Source organism: Paramormyrops kingsleyae, chromosome 5 (genome assembly GCF_048594095.1).
Source record: "Paramormyrops kingsleyae isolate MSU_618 chromosome 5, PKINGS_0.4, whole genome shotgun sequence".
In the NCBI taxonomy this organism is placed as follows: domain Eukaryota; kingdom Metazoa; phylum Chordata; class Actinopteri; order Osteoglossiformes; family Mormyridae; genus Paramormyrops; species Paramormyrops kingsleyae.
The window spans coordinates 23500642-23519250 of NC_132801.1; the positions used below are offsets into that span (position 1 = coordinate 23500642).

At 42.8% G+C, this 18609-nt stretch overlaps 1 protein-coding gene across 1 annotated transcript; it reads right to left on the bottom strand.

The window, feature by feature from the left end:
- Positions 1 to 11729: 11729 nt before the first annotated feature.
- LOC111848673 (gap junction delta-3 protein-like) lies at positions 11730 to 15733 on the bottom strand. The gene is made up of 3 exons (XM_072712790.1): positions 15634 to 15733; positions 12290 to 13479; positions 11730 to 11771 (listed from the first exon to the last, which is right to left on the bottom strand). Exons 2-3 carry the CDS (start codon positions 13118 to 13120, stop codon positions 11730 to 11732), a joined length of 873 nt encoding a protein of 290 aa, XP_072568891.1. The 5' UTR covers positions 13121 to 13479; positions 15634 to 15733.
- Positions 15734 to 18609: the final 2876 nt, after the last annotated feature.

The window sequence follows — 18609 nt, forward strand, 5'->3', positions numbered from 1 at the left end:
CATTGTGATACCTTCATTTACCTCAGATGTAAATATGTTGTATATATAGAATTATATAGTTTGAGCTGCATGACTTATTCGGAGTTGCAGCAGTGGAAACCTTGTTGAAAAAGGTCGAGATGCCCTTCTTTAGTCTGTTTTTTATACCTTAAAATAATAATTATGACTGCCTTGAGACAAAACGTTGTTGCAATGCTTCCCCCTAGTGGTAGAATTTTGCAATACTTCAAATTCAAATCAAATTCAAATTTCATTTCATCATCATACATAGTACAACTTGCAGTGAAATGCTTATTGCAATATGGGTAAAAACAATTTAAAACTATATAAAAAGAGATAGAAAGAGATTAGATATAGTACTATCTATACTATATACAGGGATATACAAAATATATATGTGCTATATTGCAAGAGAGATATAAGATATAAATATAGATATTGTACATATATTGCACTATAGAATAATATTGAACATGGAGTTTACAGAACTATGAGATGGCATAGATGTATGGAGTGTATAATATAATATAGCCCACAGTGTTATGCGTTGGGGGGAAAAGAGTGAAGGGTTGATGATGCCACTCTGTCACCGTCACTCTCTCACAGATGGAACAGACGCTGATGGGCCTTCTTAGACAGGGAGCTGGCGTGGTGAGACCATGACAAGTCCTGTGTGATGTGGACGCCCAGGTACCGAAAACTGTCCACTCTCTCCACTGGGGTTAGGGTTAGGGTTAATGAAGAGGGGATTGTAGTTCCTCACCTGCTTTGTGCAGTAGTCCACAATCAGTTCCTTCGTCTCGCTGGCGTTAAAAATAGATTGTTGTCATGGCACCAGCTCTCCAGGTTACTGACCTCTTGCAGGTAGGCCTTCTCAGTGTTATTGGAGATTAGGCCTATCACTGCAGTATTGTCAGCAAATTTGATGATGGTGGTCTGATGAGGCTATACAGTCATACATGTACAGAGAGTGCTGAAATGGTGCTGAAATGTATCTATCCATCCATCTATCCATCCATCTATCCATCCTCTAACTACTGAAATCATACATACAAACCCCAGTGTCAGAACCCATTTTAGCTCTATCCTCATAGTCATGATGCTTGTTTTGTTTTCCTGTGTGTCTCTTTGTGCTGAAATCTAAACAGCTCTCCCCATTGTACCCAAATAGAGTGCCTGTTTCTTCTTTCCAATGCACAGTCCTGTTCTCCATCCTGCCCAGAGAACGTCTTGCAGTGCGATTTCAAGATTGTTTATTTACACATCACTGCTTACAAAGTAAAATGAAGTCCTGATGTATGACATTATCTGACAGCTGTAGGGCCTCTGGTGTGAATCTGCCTTTACCTGTGTGTGTGGAGCTGGAAGTAGTGTTTTGAGAGTGTTAAAATTTGCATCACATGGGGGAAGGGGGGCAGCTGTGTCCCTCCAAATATATATATGAAACCTACATTTCTTCTTCCCAGAATAGACTATGGGTCACCATTGCCCTGATATGTAATAATGAAAAAACTAATAGATGGAATATATAAGATTTGATTTAATTAGGTTTTTAAATAGATGCCGTTTCAGGCATCGCATCATCAGAAGTGGCATGTACACTTATAAAATCAGGCGTTATTCCCCCCCCCCCACACTCACAAAATGCATCAGGAGCTGAAAATATAACCTACTCACTGATTTATGTATACTTGTATGTTCTGGACATTCATCAGGATTGTTCATCAGGAAAAACTTAACATTAGTTGATGGAACATGAGAGAGTAAATAAGAGAAGCGTAGTGATGCTGCTTATTTAGTAAGGATGGTCCCTGCAGCAGCCAGTGTTCTGCCTGAGACAGCCGCCACCCCTTTATGCTCTATAACTGGCTACTGATTGGTTACCAGCAACAGCAGCGTCCAAAGGCTTCCTGTGCTTAGTGATGACATCACACAGCTGTGCATGTATTTTGGCTACATCAACTCCCTGATATTTGTAGGTTTATGAGCATTAACTACTGAGTTTAGGTCTCATTAACTTGGATCAAGTCTATTTTCTTCTCTTCTTCTTCACCCATTCTGATGTACACGTTACAAATCATGGTAGAGCTGCATCACCCAGGTGGATTTTAGTTCATGGTTGGATGATCTGACCGTAAAGTTTCCTAGTTTTTAACTGGAGCTTGTGGTTCCTTCATTGATGGAGAGAGCTCCAGCTTGTGACACAGCAAAGCACCCATGCAGTCCAACATGACCACTATCATGTCAGACTCGACCGAACGAGGCTCCATAAACACAGGCAGGAGAGGCCTGCACATCCCTGGAGGTCCTTTTGACCTTCTGCACAATTCAAGCATTGATCCCTGTTAGGAAGATTCATGACAGACTCCATTCAGACAATGAAGTTCTAACTGTGGAGCCCCTGAGGAATAGAATTGGCTAAGTAACACTTTTTGAACTGATGCACATCAACCAGCATCCAGGACTTGTACCAGTAGTACCTGTGAGCTTGGTGCCGCCCCAGACTGAAGCGAGTCAGATTTAATTTGGTCAAACAACTGATCCTAATGATCTTTTAATTTATGTTAACTATGGAGAAACAAAGTGTTTAAACCTGTAGACGTCTTACATGTGAAACTCTGGCCTCATTCTACTCTTCATATTACAAGTTCAGAGTGCAAATGTACGCCACTTTTCAGAAAATGGCATCACACTCTTACAGCAAACAGTGAGAGTGGAGTGGTTTCCAAGAGAAAACGATCAGTGGCTTACTCAACATTTTCAGGAAGTGCTTATATGGATATCAACCAAACCCAAGGCTTATCCCCCCCCAAGGCAGACCGAGGCTCTAAACTACCAAAAACACGTAATCCCCTCAAGCTCTTGGGTGCCCCTTCCTGAAAAAAGCGAGACACTTTGTGTTGTGAAGTGAGTGCAGTGATGGTGAAACACAGTCGGAGGATGTTCACTGCATGCTAAGCAGGGTTTGTACTTCAGCACTTACCTTTAGTAAGAGCTTTAAAATGACCTAGAATTTTTCTGTCAGTATTTTCATATTGATATTAGCATATTCCAGATATTTTGCACTTCCTGAGACAAACAAAATCCAAACATTAAATGCAGTTAAGATTCACACGCGTTCTATAAGGATCCAGTGAAGCGCAAAATGAAAAACTCAATCGCTGTGGCCATGCTCTCACTTTATAGGACCCCTTGTAAACATTAGATGTTTGAGCACAGATTTAAATCCTAATAAAGCCGAAAAGAGTTTGTCTCTCAGCCTGTTTGATTTGTTCCAGAACAATTCTTTGATTATGATGACAATTTATGGCTCAGTGAATAAGAGTGAGTGGTGCATTGGGCTGTCTTTGTGCCTGGGAGCAGAAAATGGCCAGTTTGAGCCCCAGTCTCGGCGGAAGAGTTACATGTCTGTGGGCCCCTGAGCAGAAGAGTCACATGTCTGTGGGCCCTTCAGCAGAATAGTCACATGTCTGTGGGCCCCTGAGAACAACCCTTAAGCCCCAGCTGCATGTTGGGGTGCTGTATGTTTACTGACCATGTGCTGTGACCCCCAAGCTATGGCGACCAAGATGAGGTAGGTAATGAGAAGACTTTCAATGCATGTGTGCAAATGGAAAATAAGGCATTTATTCTCAGATGATTTGTAACTCGACAGAAAACTGAATGGCTAAACTACACTGTACAGTAATTCAAATCTTTACTTATGAATAGTTGCTACACAAATCTCTGTATTCAGACCTGTTCCATTAAGTTTTACTCAGCATTGTAGAAAAGCCATGAATGCATGTAAGTGATGACTAACCCCACAATGAATACTTTTGTCAGGGTAGGTAAAGCAAGGAATCTGCTTAAAGCGATTTCCCAAAACCTCAGGGAAAACACGCAGCTGTCTTTCACTGACTTTTGTTGATACTGGCAGCTTTTTGTTTACTGCCAGTGCTGCCCTGAGCAGTTACCTGGTACAGCAGCTTGGTGAATTTGTTATTTCTCATATTTACGTGTTTCTTCTGTTTTTGTATATGGCTTTATCATTGTTTACTGCTAGTGCTTCCCTGAGTGGCTACCTGGTACAGCAGCTCAGAAAATGTATTTATTCTATATTTTTATATATGACTTTATCGTTAACATAAGATTACAATGAAGATAATTAGTGTAGGATGGTTTTTACCGTCTTTTATAATCAACCGTGCTATTACTGGTGGTGATGGGATCCTTGCCAGGTCAGGTCAGGTCAGGTGGGGGGGGGAGCATGCAGCACATTGCCGCACCCACCACATGACGAAACTCTTCTGAATCCTGCCCAGCGACCCCCCAAGCAGACACGCGGTCCAGTCCCACCCTCCGGAAATGACTGTCTATCTGCCACAGCCAGGCGTTACGTAGGCGTCCCCTCGGCCTGGTCCAGCTGCTCGGGTCCTCAGCAATGAGGATCCTGCGAGCCGGATCATCGTCAGGGAAACGTGCCACATGGCCGTAATGCCATAACTGAGGCTCCCTCACAATGCAGGTAATGTGCCTCATTCAGGACTCCTCTAGCAACTGCTCATTCGACACAAAGTCAAACCAGCGGTACCCAAGGATTCTCCGAAGAGACACAGTACCGAAGGAGTCCAGTCTTCATTCCAGCTCACTGGATAGTGTCCATGTCTCACAGCCTTACAGCAAGACAGGGAGCACCAGGACTCTAAAGACCTGGACCTTTGTCCCCTTGCAAAGATATCAGGAGTGCCACACACCCCTTTCCAGCGACCTCATGACCCCCCATGCTCTCCCAATCCATCTGCTGACTTCATAGGAAATGTCACCAGAGACATGAATGTCACTGCCAAGGTAAGTGAGTCTCTCGACGAGGTCAACATTCTCCCCACAGACAGACAGACACACTACTGATGGCTGTGTCTAAGAAGTCATTATAGGCCTGGGTCTTGGTCTTTGTCCAGGACACTCATAACCCCAGACACTCAGACTCCTCACTCAGTCTCTCAAAAGCCCTGATCAGAGCCTCCATTGACTCCACGAAATTCACAGCATCATCGGCAAAGTCAAGATCAGTAAATCTTTCTTCACCAACAGATGCCCCACAACTGCTGGACCCCACAACCCTGCCCAACACCCAGTCCATGCAAGCACTGAACAGAGTAGGAGCAAGAACGCACCCCTGGCGAACCCCAGAATCAACTGGGAAGAACGCGGAGGTTCTGCCTCCACTCTGCACAGCACTCACAGTACCAGTGTACAGGCCGGCCATGACGTCCAACAGCTTCGGGGGGATCCTGAAGTCTCAGGATGTCCCACAGGGCAAATCGATCAACTGAGTCAAATGCTTTATGAAAATTGACAAAGGCTGCAAATAACCTCTGCCGATATTCATGCTTGTGCTCTATGAGAACCCTCAGTGCCAGGATGCGGTTGATGGAGACTTCTTAGGTGTTAAACCAGACTGCTCCGGCTGCTGATGGGCGAGCAAGTGATCACGGATCCTGTTAAGGGTGACCCTACAAGGACCTTCCCCGGCACTGAAAGCAGTGTTATCCCCCTATAGTTGCCACAATCCAGGTGATCACCCTTCCCTTTCCAGATAGCGACAATAAGTCCCGTTTTCCAGTCAGTTGGGATGACGCCCATCTCCCAAATGACAGCTAAGATTGCCTACAATGCCAGAACAGCCTCACCACCAGCCTGGAGAACAGCCTTACCACCAGCCTGGAGAACAGCCTTACCACCAGCCTGGAGAACAGCCTCACCACCAGCCTGGAGAACAGCCTCACCACCAGCCTGGAGAACAGCCTTACCACCAGCCTGGAGAACAGTACCAGACACAAATATGAAATACCTGACTTTTCTGACTGTTTTTAAACTCATTGGGCTGCTATGGATGGTGAAGTTCTGCTGAAGGCATTTCTATACAGTGTAATATAGACCACCAAGCCCTATAAACTACTGAACGTGAGAGTGGGGAAATAATGTAAAAAAAAAAGAAACCCATCATATTTCGATGCTGTCCAATGAAATACACGTATCTCCAAAAACTACATTATTTCAAAACATTGGCGTTTGTATATTAGGGGCAGGTGGGGTCAGGCCCCACCAGATGTCGCTGTTGAGCAGTGTACGACATGATCAGTAATTCAGTTCAGCAATATATATTTTTCTTCGCAACTAACGAATACTGTTGTGCGTTTATTACATATGACAATGGTAACACTAGCATGCATTCCAAATATCTTGCTATATCTATTGCATCAAAGTCATGATTCCTTTAATGCGCATGTAGCCGGCCCGTCAGCGTTTGCTTAAGCAAGTAAGCAGCTGAAAATTGTACGTTACTGTTCAACGCGCTTCTAATAATGAGCGCTGGGGCACGATCACGATGGCTGATAGAAGCCAAAAATGTAACGCTAATCGATTTGACGTATGGCAATACATTGTCATAGATATTTTCAACCAATAGGTAGTCAACATTATAATAATATACATAATATTAATATATATTATATCAATAAAATTACGCAAGTGGACAAATTATTAAAAGTTTGATTTATCAGCTTGCCAGTAGAGCAAAAAAAATTGAGATTAAAAGTTTTCCCAGCTGAAAGATCGTCGTGCATCTTTCCATGCAGTGAACGTCACTAATGAGTTTATTCTGCATTAATACAAAATTGTTTAAAATAGGGGTGTAACGAGATCTCGCGATATTACAACATGAGATATCTCGTCGGAGTGAAAAGCGGTCTAGCGAAGGCACTGTAAATCAGCTGACGTAAGCATGTCGGCGTCTGACGAAATTACCGTAGCAGATGCCCCAGACACTTTTAAATCGTTGGATGTGTTATAACAGTGATCATTTACTGCTTAATAAGTTTGGATTTGTAATTCGACGCATTAGCTCAGATGTTGTCATTGATAATGTCGCCCATATCTCCGTCTCCTGCTTACTCCTGGCCCTGTTACATTAATGCATTGCGATTTAATCGATGACGTGCATTTCTATTAGGATTCACTGAGCAAATACTGTGCGTGTTACAGTTTATTGCGCCTCACCAGGCTTTCTGTGCCAGAGACGCCACTGTTTCAGGAGCATGAAAAAACACATTTTCCCTGAAACTATTTTACAAAATGACCCTAAAACAAGGAAATAGGACACAGTTAGCACCACACAGAGAAACCTATTTCTACACAGCTGTCAGTGTACGGTTTAATATTTCAAATGGACTTATGTGGATTGTTGTAAGTGAGGCCAATAGGTCTGTGCCAACAAGATAGAAACTAATCTTGTTTTATATTTACAATCAACAATGATGTTAGTTAGCTAGCTAGCAATGTTAAGATCCATCTATAGTAGAAAGTCAAAATGAAACAAAGTGGACAACCGCAGTTTTCATCGGGCAGTGATGATTTGTTTTTTCAATTTGGAGTCAGCTGAGGTCTCACACCTGCCCCAAAGGTTGGAATGATAGAGAATAGTCAGTAATCTGGCAAATGAGGAACTGACACTTTCTGAAACCGTCAGTGTTTTCCCTGACTTCAGGGACATAGAAGGGCCTGTCTCCAGCTGTAAGATGTAGTGTAGCCACAAAATTCTTCGTAAGACCTGGGGGTTTGGGTGTAAGAGGTCAAAAGTCGATCTTAAAAACAAATTCTGGCTTGCATTCTTTTTCTTTACAACAATTTTTTAAAAAATCTGCGATTGGTTGGTATGTACCAAGCTGAGAGGCGGCCCAGCCCACGTGCGACCCCAGTGCCGCAGGGCTGACGTGAGCACGGCCCAGACCACGTGCGACCCCAGTGCCGCAGGGCTGACGTGAGCACGGCCCAGCCCACGTGCGACCCCAGTGCCGCAGGGCTGACGTGAGCACGGCCCAGCCCACGTGCGACCCCAGTGCCGCAGGGCTGACATGAGCACGGCCCAGCCCACGTGCGACCCCAGTGCCGCAGGGCTGACATGAGCCCCAGCCCAAATTTTTTAGATCATCTTCAGATATATAGAAATACATGGTAAAAATGGAATGGAATGGAAATAATGGTTATCTACTCACATTGTCAAAGGAGGACATGAAAGGCACATTCGGCAAGATATATAAAATGAATTAAAATTTCAAAGTGCTGTAGTTGTAACTATTAGAGATACAGATCTGATATTTGGGATTTCTCCGTAAGTTTGGTATAAGAGCTTCTGTGATTTTTTTTCAGGGGAATCTGAGAGGGTGACCTGGGACCTTCTGGGTCATTGGATGTGGAATGACCCTTATCCTGCCCCCGGGTCATGGGGCCTGTTGCCTGTCCCAGGCAGTAAAGAGCACAAGGCAGGGGTACACCCTGGATGAGATACTCCTACACAGTCACTCACTCCAGGCAACTTAGACATCAGTCAGCCTACCTGCGTGTGTTTGGACTGTATGAGAAAGCCAGGGTACCCAGAGGAGTAAAGGAGTACCCATGTAACACAGGGTAGACATGCAAGCTCCATACACAGAGCAGATGTTACACTACAACCCCCAGCCCAGGAGGTGTGAGGCAACAGTGCTAAACACTGAGCCCCCACATTAAAAAAATCGAAGACTGGAATTTTTCACAAAGGAATGCTGTTGCATCACTTCAGTAGATTGTAGGATCTATGCCAAGGTACAGTGAAGCTCATGGGTCTCTAATCCCTATTATGAGACATTCTCTTGGTGTTTATTTTGACATTTCATTGTATCTGACTGTAAAATATTTACAAAGGACATGTACAAAGGACAGAAATGGGGACTGTAAAGGTATGATCTTCATAAAACTGCTAATTGGTTATGTCTACTTCTGATGATAAACCAATAGCGAGGAGAGTCATTGGATCACATGATCAATCCACATGACTTCAACATATAGTGCCAGATACCCAATCACGTACACTTTATTAGTTAGTGTGTTCTAGACGCAAGTTTCTGACTAAAATTTGATATTTGTTTAAAAAAAATCACAAAGAAGCACATTTATAAAATTTATTTTGGAAAAAAAAATTCTTACAGAATATGCCATTTTTTCTTAGTACAAGTATATAGTTATTAAGGATATTATATTACTTAACATAATGTCAAAATGCAATCTAGATTAATGTGCAAGCATACTATGGTATAGTAACATCTCTGTATCTGATTTACTTCACTAGCCAATATGTTGAGCATAGTTGTAATGAAAATATAAAGAGAAAATAACTCAATGTAACTCATTAGTGAATTTGGTCCTATTTTTTCTGACAGTTAATAAAGAGAGGAAACAAACCTTTACAAGATATTTAGAGCTGACAAATTCACTATTCCCCATCAAAAATGCTGACCTATTTGCATAAGTCCTTGTTTCCCTTCCACCATCAGTGATTTCTTGAGACTCCTGCATCAGGAGATGTGAAAGCTTGTGCTGGAGCTTCTGCTGCACATGCAGCTCACTTTATGTGTGCTGTTACTCTCACTTTATGTGTGCTATTACTCTCACTTTATATGTGCAGCTACACCCCCTTTATGTGTACTGATACTCTCACTTTATGTGTGCTGTTACTGTCACTTTTTTTGGAGGCCAAACATTTAATAGCCTGTTGTTTGGAAGCTTCCTCTTCAGCATGACTGTGCAGGTTCTGGGTACCATCAGTGAACGTATCTGATCACCTGCAGTAACTCAGCAAGGCTGGAGATGACTGACAGGATGCCAACAGCGAAGAAAAAGCAAAGGAAAGTTGTTTTCTCCTTGGACCCGGCGATAAAGCAACTGGCATAACTGTGACAGGGTCTGTGTCGGCATGTGTATGAAGCTTCGACCTTGAAGCCGTACAGCCACCACTGTCCAATCACAAAAGGCGCTTCAATTATGATCCGGAAGACCACGCTGATGATGTAAATCCAGTGCGGGCGGCGGTTCTCCCCATCGTCGTGTGCAGCGGTGTCCTTTTTCCGGTGTGCCATGTAGATGAAGAACAGCAGCGATGGCGTGAGGATGAGTATGATTTGGCAAACCCAAAAGCGGTACGATGAGAAGAGGAGCATCGCATCTTGACGTACTTCAGTGCAACCCGGCTGGCTGGTGCAACAGGTAAACTTCTCGCCCTCAAATATCCTGCTGACCACGCTGCTCGGGAGCATCACCCAGAAACGGCCCTGAGATGGAGCTCTGGCCTGCAGGGAGCTGAAGAGCACGCTCAGCATCCTCGGATCTGCCTGGGTGAGCTTAACTTCCCGGGGCTTCTCTTAAATGCAGAACCTCAGTAATAAGAATAATAATAAATGAAAAATTTATGTAAGCTAAAGGAGCTAAAATAAATGTTTGGATTAAGCAAAGAAATAGAGGGCAAACCACAGACTGTGCAACTCAGCTACGTGATCGAGAATAAAAAAGACAAATGCTTGTTTGTGGAGGCGGAGTCTCCAGATTTGCTGATTCCTGTCTCAGATCACAAGACGCAGTTCCTTAATTCCAGGAAACAGAGTAATATCTGGGGTTTCTAGAAATCGCTCCTCACTCCCATTTTCCCGGGGTGAACTCAGTTGGTTTTAATTATCTCTTTCTCTCCTTACAACTGTCATGGGAAACAAAGTTGTTTTACTCAAATACAAGTTCCATAAATTTAAAGTTAAACAGTTTTGATGTGTCAGTCAAAGAAGCCTCCAGTACATTCCAAATAACCAATTTCACAGTTTTCCTGATGAAAACCTATTTAGGCAAACTGTCATTTATGAATAACAACCTTCTGCCTACTAGGGGTGTAACAGTTACACAAAATCCATGGTTTAGTACAAACCTCGGTTTTAAGTTCACGGTTTAGTGCAATTTCGGGTACAGCAGGAAAAATGGAATTTCTTTTTAAATAGTTTATTATTAAAACTGCAAACACATTTAGAAACGGTTTACAAACCAACAAAAGTCAATGTGTCTGTCAATGTGCCTGCATAACAAAACCTATTTGGACAAAGAAGAAAATAAATACGTGAAATAAACAAATTCAGATGCCACACCGCTTACAGCTATGGACAATTTGATAACTCCAATTCACCTTAGCATGTTTTTATACTGTCTGGAGAAACTGCAGGACCCAGAGGAAACCCCACAACAACATGGGTAGAACACGCAAACTCCACACAGGTAGAATCAGAGCAGAGACTTGAACCCTGGTCCCAGAGGTGGGAGGCTACACTGCTAACCACTGTACCAGCACATAATGCATCCGTTCCTTATTTAATTTGAAATCTTTTATTGCCATAATATGCATCCATCCATCTTCAGACCACCTTCCTGCTGATGGTCATGGTGTCAGAGCTTGGACTCTCTTAATATAAGGTTTTTAAATCACTGCAATAAATGTGAATTCAGTTGTTATAACCAGTAAAGGAGACATCCAGTGAGTTTGGCTGAATTCATATCATGTATTTCATTCGCATATTGGCAAATTTTGCATTACTAATGTGACTAGCACCTTAAATTTTTCCTTTGACAATATCTGTAGTAAGAAATCCCACTTGACCAAAGACATGGCGATGTTTATACAGCAGACTTTGCTGAAATCTTAAAAACCAGCTGAGTTCATTGTTCAGAATGGTTTTTTTTTTATATATAATTTTTGCACTTCACCGACCAAGAAATGGAATCAACAGTCCAACAGACAGTATTAGTAATATATATTAATTATAAGAGATTTCCATTGATTTCCATTCATTGCAATCTCTCTACATTCTCTACCAGGCTGGGAGCATAAATGCACACAAGCATCAAAGGTAACCAGGGTGAGACGAGGAGCAGCTAGAAAGTGCCTGGGAAGGAGGGTGAAGTGCGTTGCAGAAGAGCTCTGAGGAGGCGGTGCAGGGGTCCCTGGGCGGCTGGGGGGCGGGGGGCTGCTGGCTGGGGGGGGGCTGCTGGCGTCCTCACTCAGTCCCAGGTTCATCTAGAGTGATGGGGAGTGAGAGAGAGGTAAATAGCAGAAATGGTGTCAAAAGCAAGGGAAAAAGAAACAGGATTGTGTGCTGCACTAAACAAAATGGTTGATAGCTACAGCCTTGAGAGTCAGATGGGAGATTCTGTTTAACATGGCACTACTAAGGGGGGCAGTTTAAAAAGAAGTATGGGTTCTGTAAGGTGGTGTAATCAGTCACCCCCCTTCCCCCACCTTGCAGATTTATGGGCAGGGGTTTGTGTCTGCTGCTGACCAAAATACGAGTGTTGAATTGTGACCGGTGGCCGTCGTCTTTGGTGCTGCAGCTGCATGCCGCATGTGTGGGTCCCAGACTGGGCTACAAAGGCAGACACCAGGCAGTGCTCTGGATCCTCTCACAGCTGTGAGATCTGTGTGGTTTGCCGAGGCACACTTACGCTGGGAGCACTTCTGGCCTTTGATGTACGTCGGCTTCACTTTGCGTGTGGTGCCACACTGGGATTTTTTGGAGAGCAACATCTTCACTGTCTCTTGTTTGGAAGCCTCCTTACTGTCCAGGCCCTGCAGGCTCTCTGCGCTGTCACTGGGCTGTAAAGACTTGCAGCAGTCATGTATCCACTTATAAGACATAAGCAGCAACTCAGCAAAGTTTGATGCAGTTGATAAGATGCCAACGGCGAAGTAAAAACGGAGGAAAAGTGTCTTCTCCTTCGGTCTGGAGGTGTAACAGTCCACAGTGTAAGGGCAGGGAATGCGACTGCAGGGAAACTTGGCCTCTACCTCAAAGCCATACCAGCACCACTGACAGAACAACAAGGCCACTTCAGCGAAAAGGCGGAAGGCTACGTTGACAATATAGAGATGCTGCAAGTGGACGTCCTCCTTAAAGCTGGTGGTACCGTCCTGCTTCTGCGTCCCCGTCTTCTTGTTTTTGTAGTGAGTGGCATACATAAGGAAGATCAGTGATGGTGTGGAGATGAGCACGATTTGGAAAACCCAGAAGCGGAACATGGAGATTGGGAATGCCTCATCGTAGCACACCTGTTTGCAGCCCGGCTGCAGGGTGTTGCAGGTGAACTCGGCCTGCTCGTCGGCAAACATATCGCTGGCTACGGTGCCCAGTATCAACATGCGAAGCACCAGCATGAGCAGAACCCAAAAGCGTCCCAGGAATGGGGACTGGGCCTGCAGGGAGTCAAAGAGCACATTCAGAAAGGTCCATTCAGCCATGGTAAGAACTTCGAAACAACCCCCGACAATTTCTTTGTGCAAGGCCAGCTGGCTGTTAGATTCCTGACGATCAGAGTCCACTTAGACTAAATGGTTTGAAACGTTAACATTTCCATTTACAGCCTACAAAATCTGTTCCAGTTACTAGAAATTCATGCGAGTTCATTACTTCTGGACACCGGCCTGAAATCTATTGTTGTCTTGAAGGATGTTTGCTTGATTTATTATAACTTCGCAGTCCTTCAGCCACTAATCTGATGCAATTCCAGGTTGTACCAGAGTAATAAAAGCAGGGCTGTTCATATGCTGGACAGGAAATTCATGTCTTTATGCGTGAAGAAAAACATTTATCTTATGCCCTATAAGAAGAAAGCAAAAATATGCATATATCAGATATTGTACAGGATGAACAGTGTAAAAATCATTAGCTTTCAGGTATGTACTCAATATTTACTTTTTATTCTTGCAGAAACATACCTACTAATCACAAATTAACTTGACTCAGTCAAACCAGCCATTTATTTAAAATGAATTTAATTGACTATTGCCAGGTGTATTCAGCTTTGAGCCAAAGAAGTACTGTTCACATACTGCTAAAAGTACAATTTGGACAAACATGTAGAATAATTTCTAATACTGATATATGTTTCTCAACACAGTCCTCAGATAACTCCGGACAGTCCACGTTTTTGCTCCCTCCCAGCTCCCAGCCATTCAGGAACACTGAATACCTGGTACAGGTCCACTGGGATCTGAGAAGAAGCAAAAACGTGGACTGTCCGGGGTTCTCCGAGGACTGGGTTGGGAAACACTGATCTATATCAGTCCTAATGAAATGTATCTTTATATGTTGATCAGTGATGCACGAGACTTAGGATGGTGACTAGAGCCTATTCAGCAATAACCCGCCTCAGCATCTAAAAGGGAAGCCAACATTTACTGATGTTTTTAGAAGTTGCTTAGGTGAAATGGTGGAAGTCAACAAAAGCCCCATTCGGATGCGATTAGTTTCACCTGGGGAAGTAACGTTATTGAAGCAGTCACCAACGAGGTCCTTAAATTAAACCCAGTCTAAATCTGCCATGTCTGTAATTATTGCAAGCCTCCAAAGTAAAAATTCAAGAGCAAATTACTTTCTGTATTTCATCTAACACAAACCTCTTATGGTAATCATAGTCCACAGGGGGGCTGCTAGGGATTTTGCGCCACCAACCCAGATCAATCCAATTATGTAAAAAAATTTTGAGGGCCCCTTTCACTCAAGGGCCCTTGAAATCATCCTACTTATCCCCCCTCCCCTTTATTTTGCCCCCAGTAGTACAGTCCAAATCGTCATCTGGGTAATAAGGTTGTATCTATAAAGACATGCCAGTTTTACGTAAGGTGGAAACAGCATTTTTATCCATTCGAATGGATACTGAGTTTTCCACATAAACATCGGGCAACCTACACCTGCAGCCTCTTCTGCGTCAAGGTTTTCTGTAGGTGCAGAGCAGCACAGCCCTTCTGAGTAGGTCTACACCAGTTTGTAAGCTGCTCTATGGCTGGGAGGAAGAACTTCTTTTTTATTGTGTTTGCGTAGTTATGTTAAAGGGATAGGTCACACGAAAATGAAAATTCAGTAGTCATTTGTTTCCTAGCCATGATAACTGACATTAACATCAGCAGAGATGATTCATTTAATCTCCGCAGTCTCTGGCAGAAATTTCACGCGTTTCTTATCCTGTCCGAATCGACCAGACAAATCACTTTTCAGATTAAATACCGAACCTCTCTCGGTAAAACTGATCCCATCCGGATAGGGCTATAGAAAGAAAAGAGGAACAAAAGAAGCCCTACGGGGTGTCCATCATGAAATGAAGAAGGTACTCTTCAGCAAAGACGGGAAACTCACAGCCAGAACAGAGAGTGAAACAGGCAGAGGGAATCGAGGCAGATACTAATGACAAATGGGCCTCAATCAGATGCTGTCCTGAAACTGAGGGTCAGAAGGCCGATTCCCAGCAAACCTCAGCCAAGAAAAATGGAATGAAATGACTGACTATTAGAGAAAGCTTCACGTTCAAGATTCTGGTTTTCAAATATGCATTTCTAAAAAAATACTTAATAAACATAATAAAACATGTATCTCATGAATAAAGCTTAAATTTCATAGAGCATGGTCGAGATTTAAAATAAGTTTATAAAGTGCAGACTGTTACTATAGTCAGTAATGCAATATTGCATCTGTTTTGTACATCTAAGTTGAATATATAAATTTTCACCCAAATATTTCCCTGAAAAACCCAGATAAATAACTAGAATCCCTGTGTGGTTTTAGTCATAAATAAACTAGAAAGAATTAAATTAATCATAATTGAAATTGTTTACACAAAACTGCTGACTTATCTGAAACACAATACCTTTTTATTCACTCAGAAACTTTGGTGTGATACACAATAACCCCAATCCCTTATTTATTTAGAAGCAGGGTCTTCATAATATCTAGTCAGTTTAAGAGTTAAGTCACTTACCTGCAGTAATCTGAAGGAATCAGGAAATCTTCACAGGAGTTTACAAAACATTGCATAAGAATATGCAGGTTAATCATCGTACGCTAAGTGTGAGATGTGAAGCACGCTGCCGTCTTGTGTGCCGCGGTCCTGGCATGTCTTTAAACGGTACTCCTGAAACGGGAACAAACTGCCAGCCACGCCTGCAAACACCCCAGGACAGGCTAAACCGGGCCGTGACCATGAAGGCCCATTATATAAACGGCAAACCAAAGTCAGATGATTAGGAAAGAAAGTGAAACTTTCCGCTGGATGAGACTGAAACATATTTAATCTAGAAAAACAGAAGTGTTGTGATTAGTTTTCTTCAAAGCACATAGGGAATAATTTATGGAAAATTACAGTACAGTGTTTTGTAAAGTTTCATTGATTGGCAACAAAACTGATTGAACACACTGTCTTGTATGAGTATTGATCTCTTTCCTGTTACTTAACTTTTGTAACATTACAAATAATGTCATTTTAAGCTAATGTAACATTTTTAGTCATACTTTTTGAGCTCCACTAGGAAATATCCATCCGTCTCATTTCTAAACTCCAGTTTTGGACCGTTTTCAGTCAGGTTTTCGAAAGCATCACACCACAGAAACAGCTCTAATGATCTGCTAAGGGGAATGTTGGGGAATGCTCTGTATTAGTGCTACTTGGCCTCAGTTCAGCCTTTGATATGGTTGACCGTACCATTCTCTTATATAGGCTAAATCACTCTGTGGGCATTACTGGGTCACGTTTGGCCTTATTTGCTTCATATTTATCAGAGAGGACTTTTTCTGTTTGTGTGGGCAAGTGCACTTCTGCCTCCTCTAACTCGTGGGGTGCCTCAAGGATCTGTTCTTGGGCCAATTTTATTCTCATGGTTCATGCTTCCTTTAGCTCAGATTATCAGTTCTTTTCATGATATTTCTCATGCTGATGGTATTCAGTTGTATTGCTCTTTTAAGCCTCAACAACTATTCAAGTTATCCTTCCTAGTTGACTGTTTGATGGAGGTTAATAATTGGCATTCAGCCAACTATTCATAGTTAAATGCTCAAAAAACTTGAGATTTTGACCTTTGCTCCACCCGACCTCTATCTGTTGGTAACTCAAAAACTATGCACAATTCCTTTCTCCTCTCATGTGTCTTTGCATAATCTTGGTGTCATTTTTCGATCAGTCCCTGAGCTTTGATGCACATGTGAGGTCTCTGAGCCAATCTTGATTTTTTCAGTTAAGAAACCTTTCTAAGCTGCGAGCTGCTGTTTCTATGGCTGAGATGTAAATGCTCATTCATACATTCATCTCCTTATGCTTAGATTACGGCAACTCACTTTTTACCTGTCTTAGTGAAGTAGGCTTGTCCCATCTTCAGACTATCCAAACTACAGCTGCTAGGTTTTTAACATGCTATCACAAATGGTCTCACATCACCCCAATCTTACCCCTCTTCATTGGCTCCCTGTCGAATACAGGATCCAATTAAAAATTTTGGCACTCACAGAGTCCTTCAAGGTCAAGCCCCCGAATATATCACCGACCTTCTGCAACATTATTCCTGCAGCTGTACTTGGAGATCTATTCAATCGCATTTGCTTTCAGCTCCAAGGACCAGATAAAAGACTCGTGGGGATCATACATTTCAGCCTGTGGCTCCAAGGTTATGGAACAGTCTCCCAGTGTCACTAAGGTCTGCTCCATCAATTGAATTATTTAAGAAGTAACTCAAAACACATTTGTTTAGGAAGGCATTTGAGTAGCCTTATTGTGGCTTCATTTTTTAACTTACATTGTATGGATATTTGTGTATTTTGTATTTGCTGTATATATGTACAGTATATGTATATACAGTGAGGGAAATAATTATTTGACCCCCTGATGAATTCTTAAGTTGACCCATTTATAAAGAAATGACAAGTCTTAAATTTCACTGGTATGTTTATTTAAACAGCAAAAGATAGATTATTAACAAAGCAAGAAAAAAGAATCATTATGTAACAGTTACAAACCAATTTGTCATTTATCTAGGGAAATAAGTATTTGATCCCTTGAACACACGCTTTAGTACTTGGTGGAATAACCATTGTTTGCAAGCACAGCTGTCTGACATTTCTTGTAGTTGATCAGCAGGTTTGCATGCAGTTCAGCTGAAATCTTCATCCACCCCTCTTTGCAGACCTCTTAAGGCTTTTAGGCTGTCGCTTGGATACACAAAGCTTGAGTTCCCTCCATAGTTCTTTTACGGGAGGCTGACTAAGGTACTCCATGACCTCAATGTGCTTCTTCTTCAACCACTCCTTTGTTGTCTTGCTGGAAGACCCATCCACAATGCATTGTCAGTGCCCTGGCTGAAGGAAGGAGGTTCTCATCCAAGATTTGACAGTCTATGGCCCCATCCATCCTCCCTTTGATGCAATGCAGTTGTCCTGCCCCCTTGGCAGAAAAACACCCCCAAAGCATAATGTTTCCATCTCCATGTTTGACGGTGGGGATGGTGTTCTTGGAGTCATAGGCAGCATTCCTCCTGCTCCAAACATGGCGAGTTGAGTTGATGCCAAAGAGCTCGATTTTGGTCTTATCTGACCACAACACTTTCACCCAGTCCTCCTCTGAATCATTCAGATGTTTAGTGGCAAACTTCAAACAGGCCTGTTCATGTGCTTTCTTGAGCAGGGGGACCTGGCGGGCACTGCAGGATCTCAGTCCTTCACGGCGTAGTGTGTTACCAACTGTTTTCTTGGTGACTATGGTCCCAGCTGCCTTGAGATCATTGAAAAGGTCCTTCCGAATAGTACTGGGCTGGTTCCACACCGTTCTCATTATCATTGAAACTCCACGAGGTGAGATCTTGCATGGAGCTCCAGACCGAGAGAGATTGGCAGTTATTTTATGGTTCTTCCATTTGCAAATAATCACACCAACTGTTGTCAGCTTCTCACCCAGCTGCTTGGCGATGGTCTT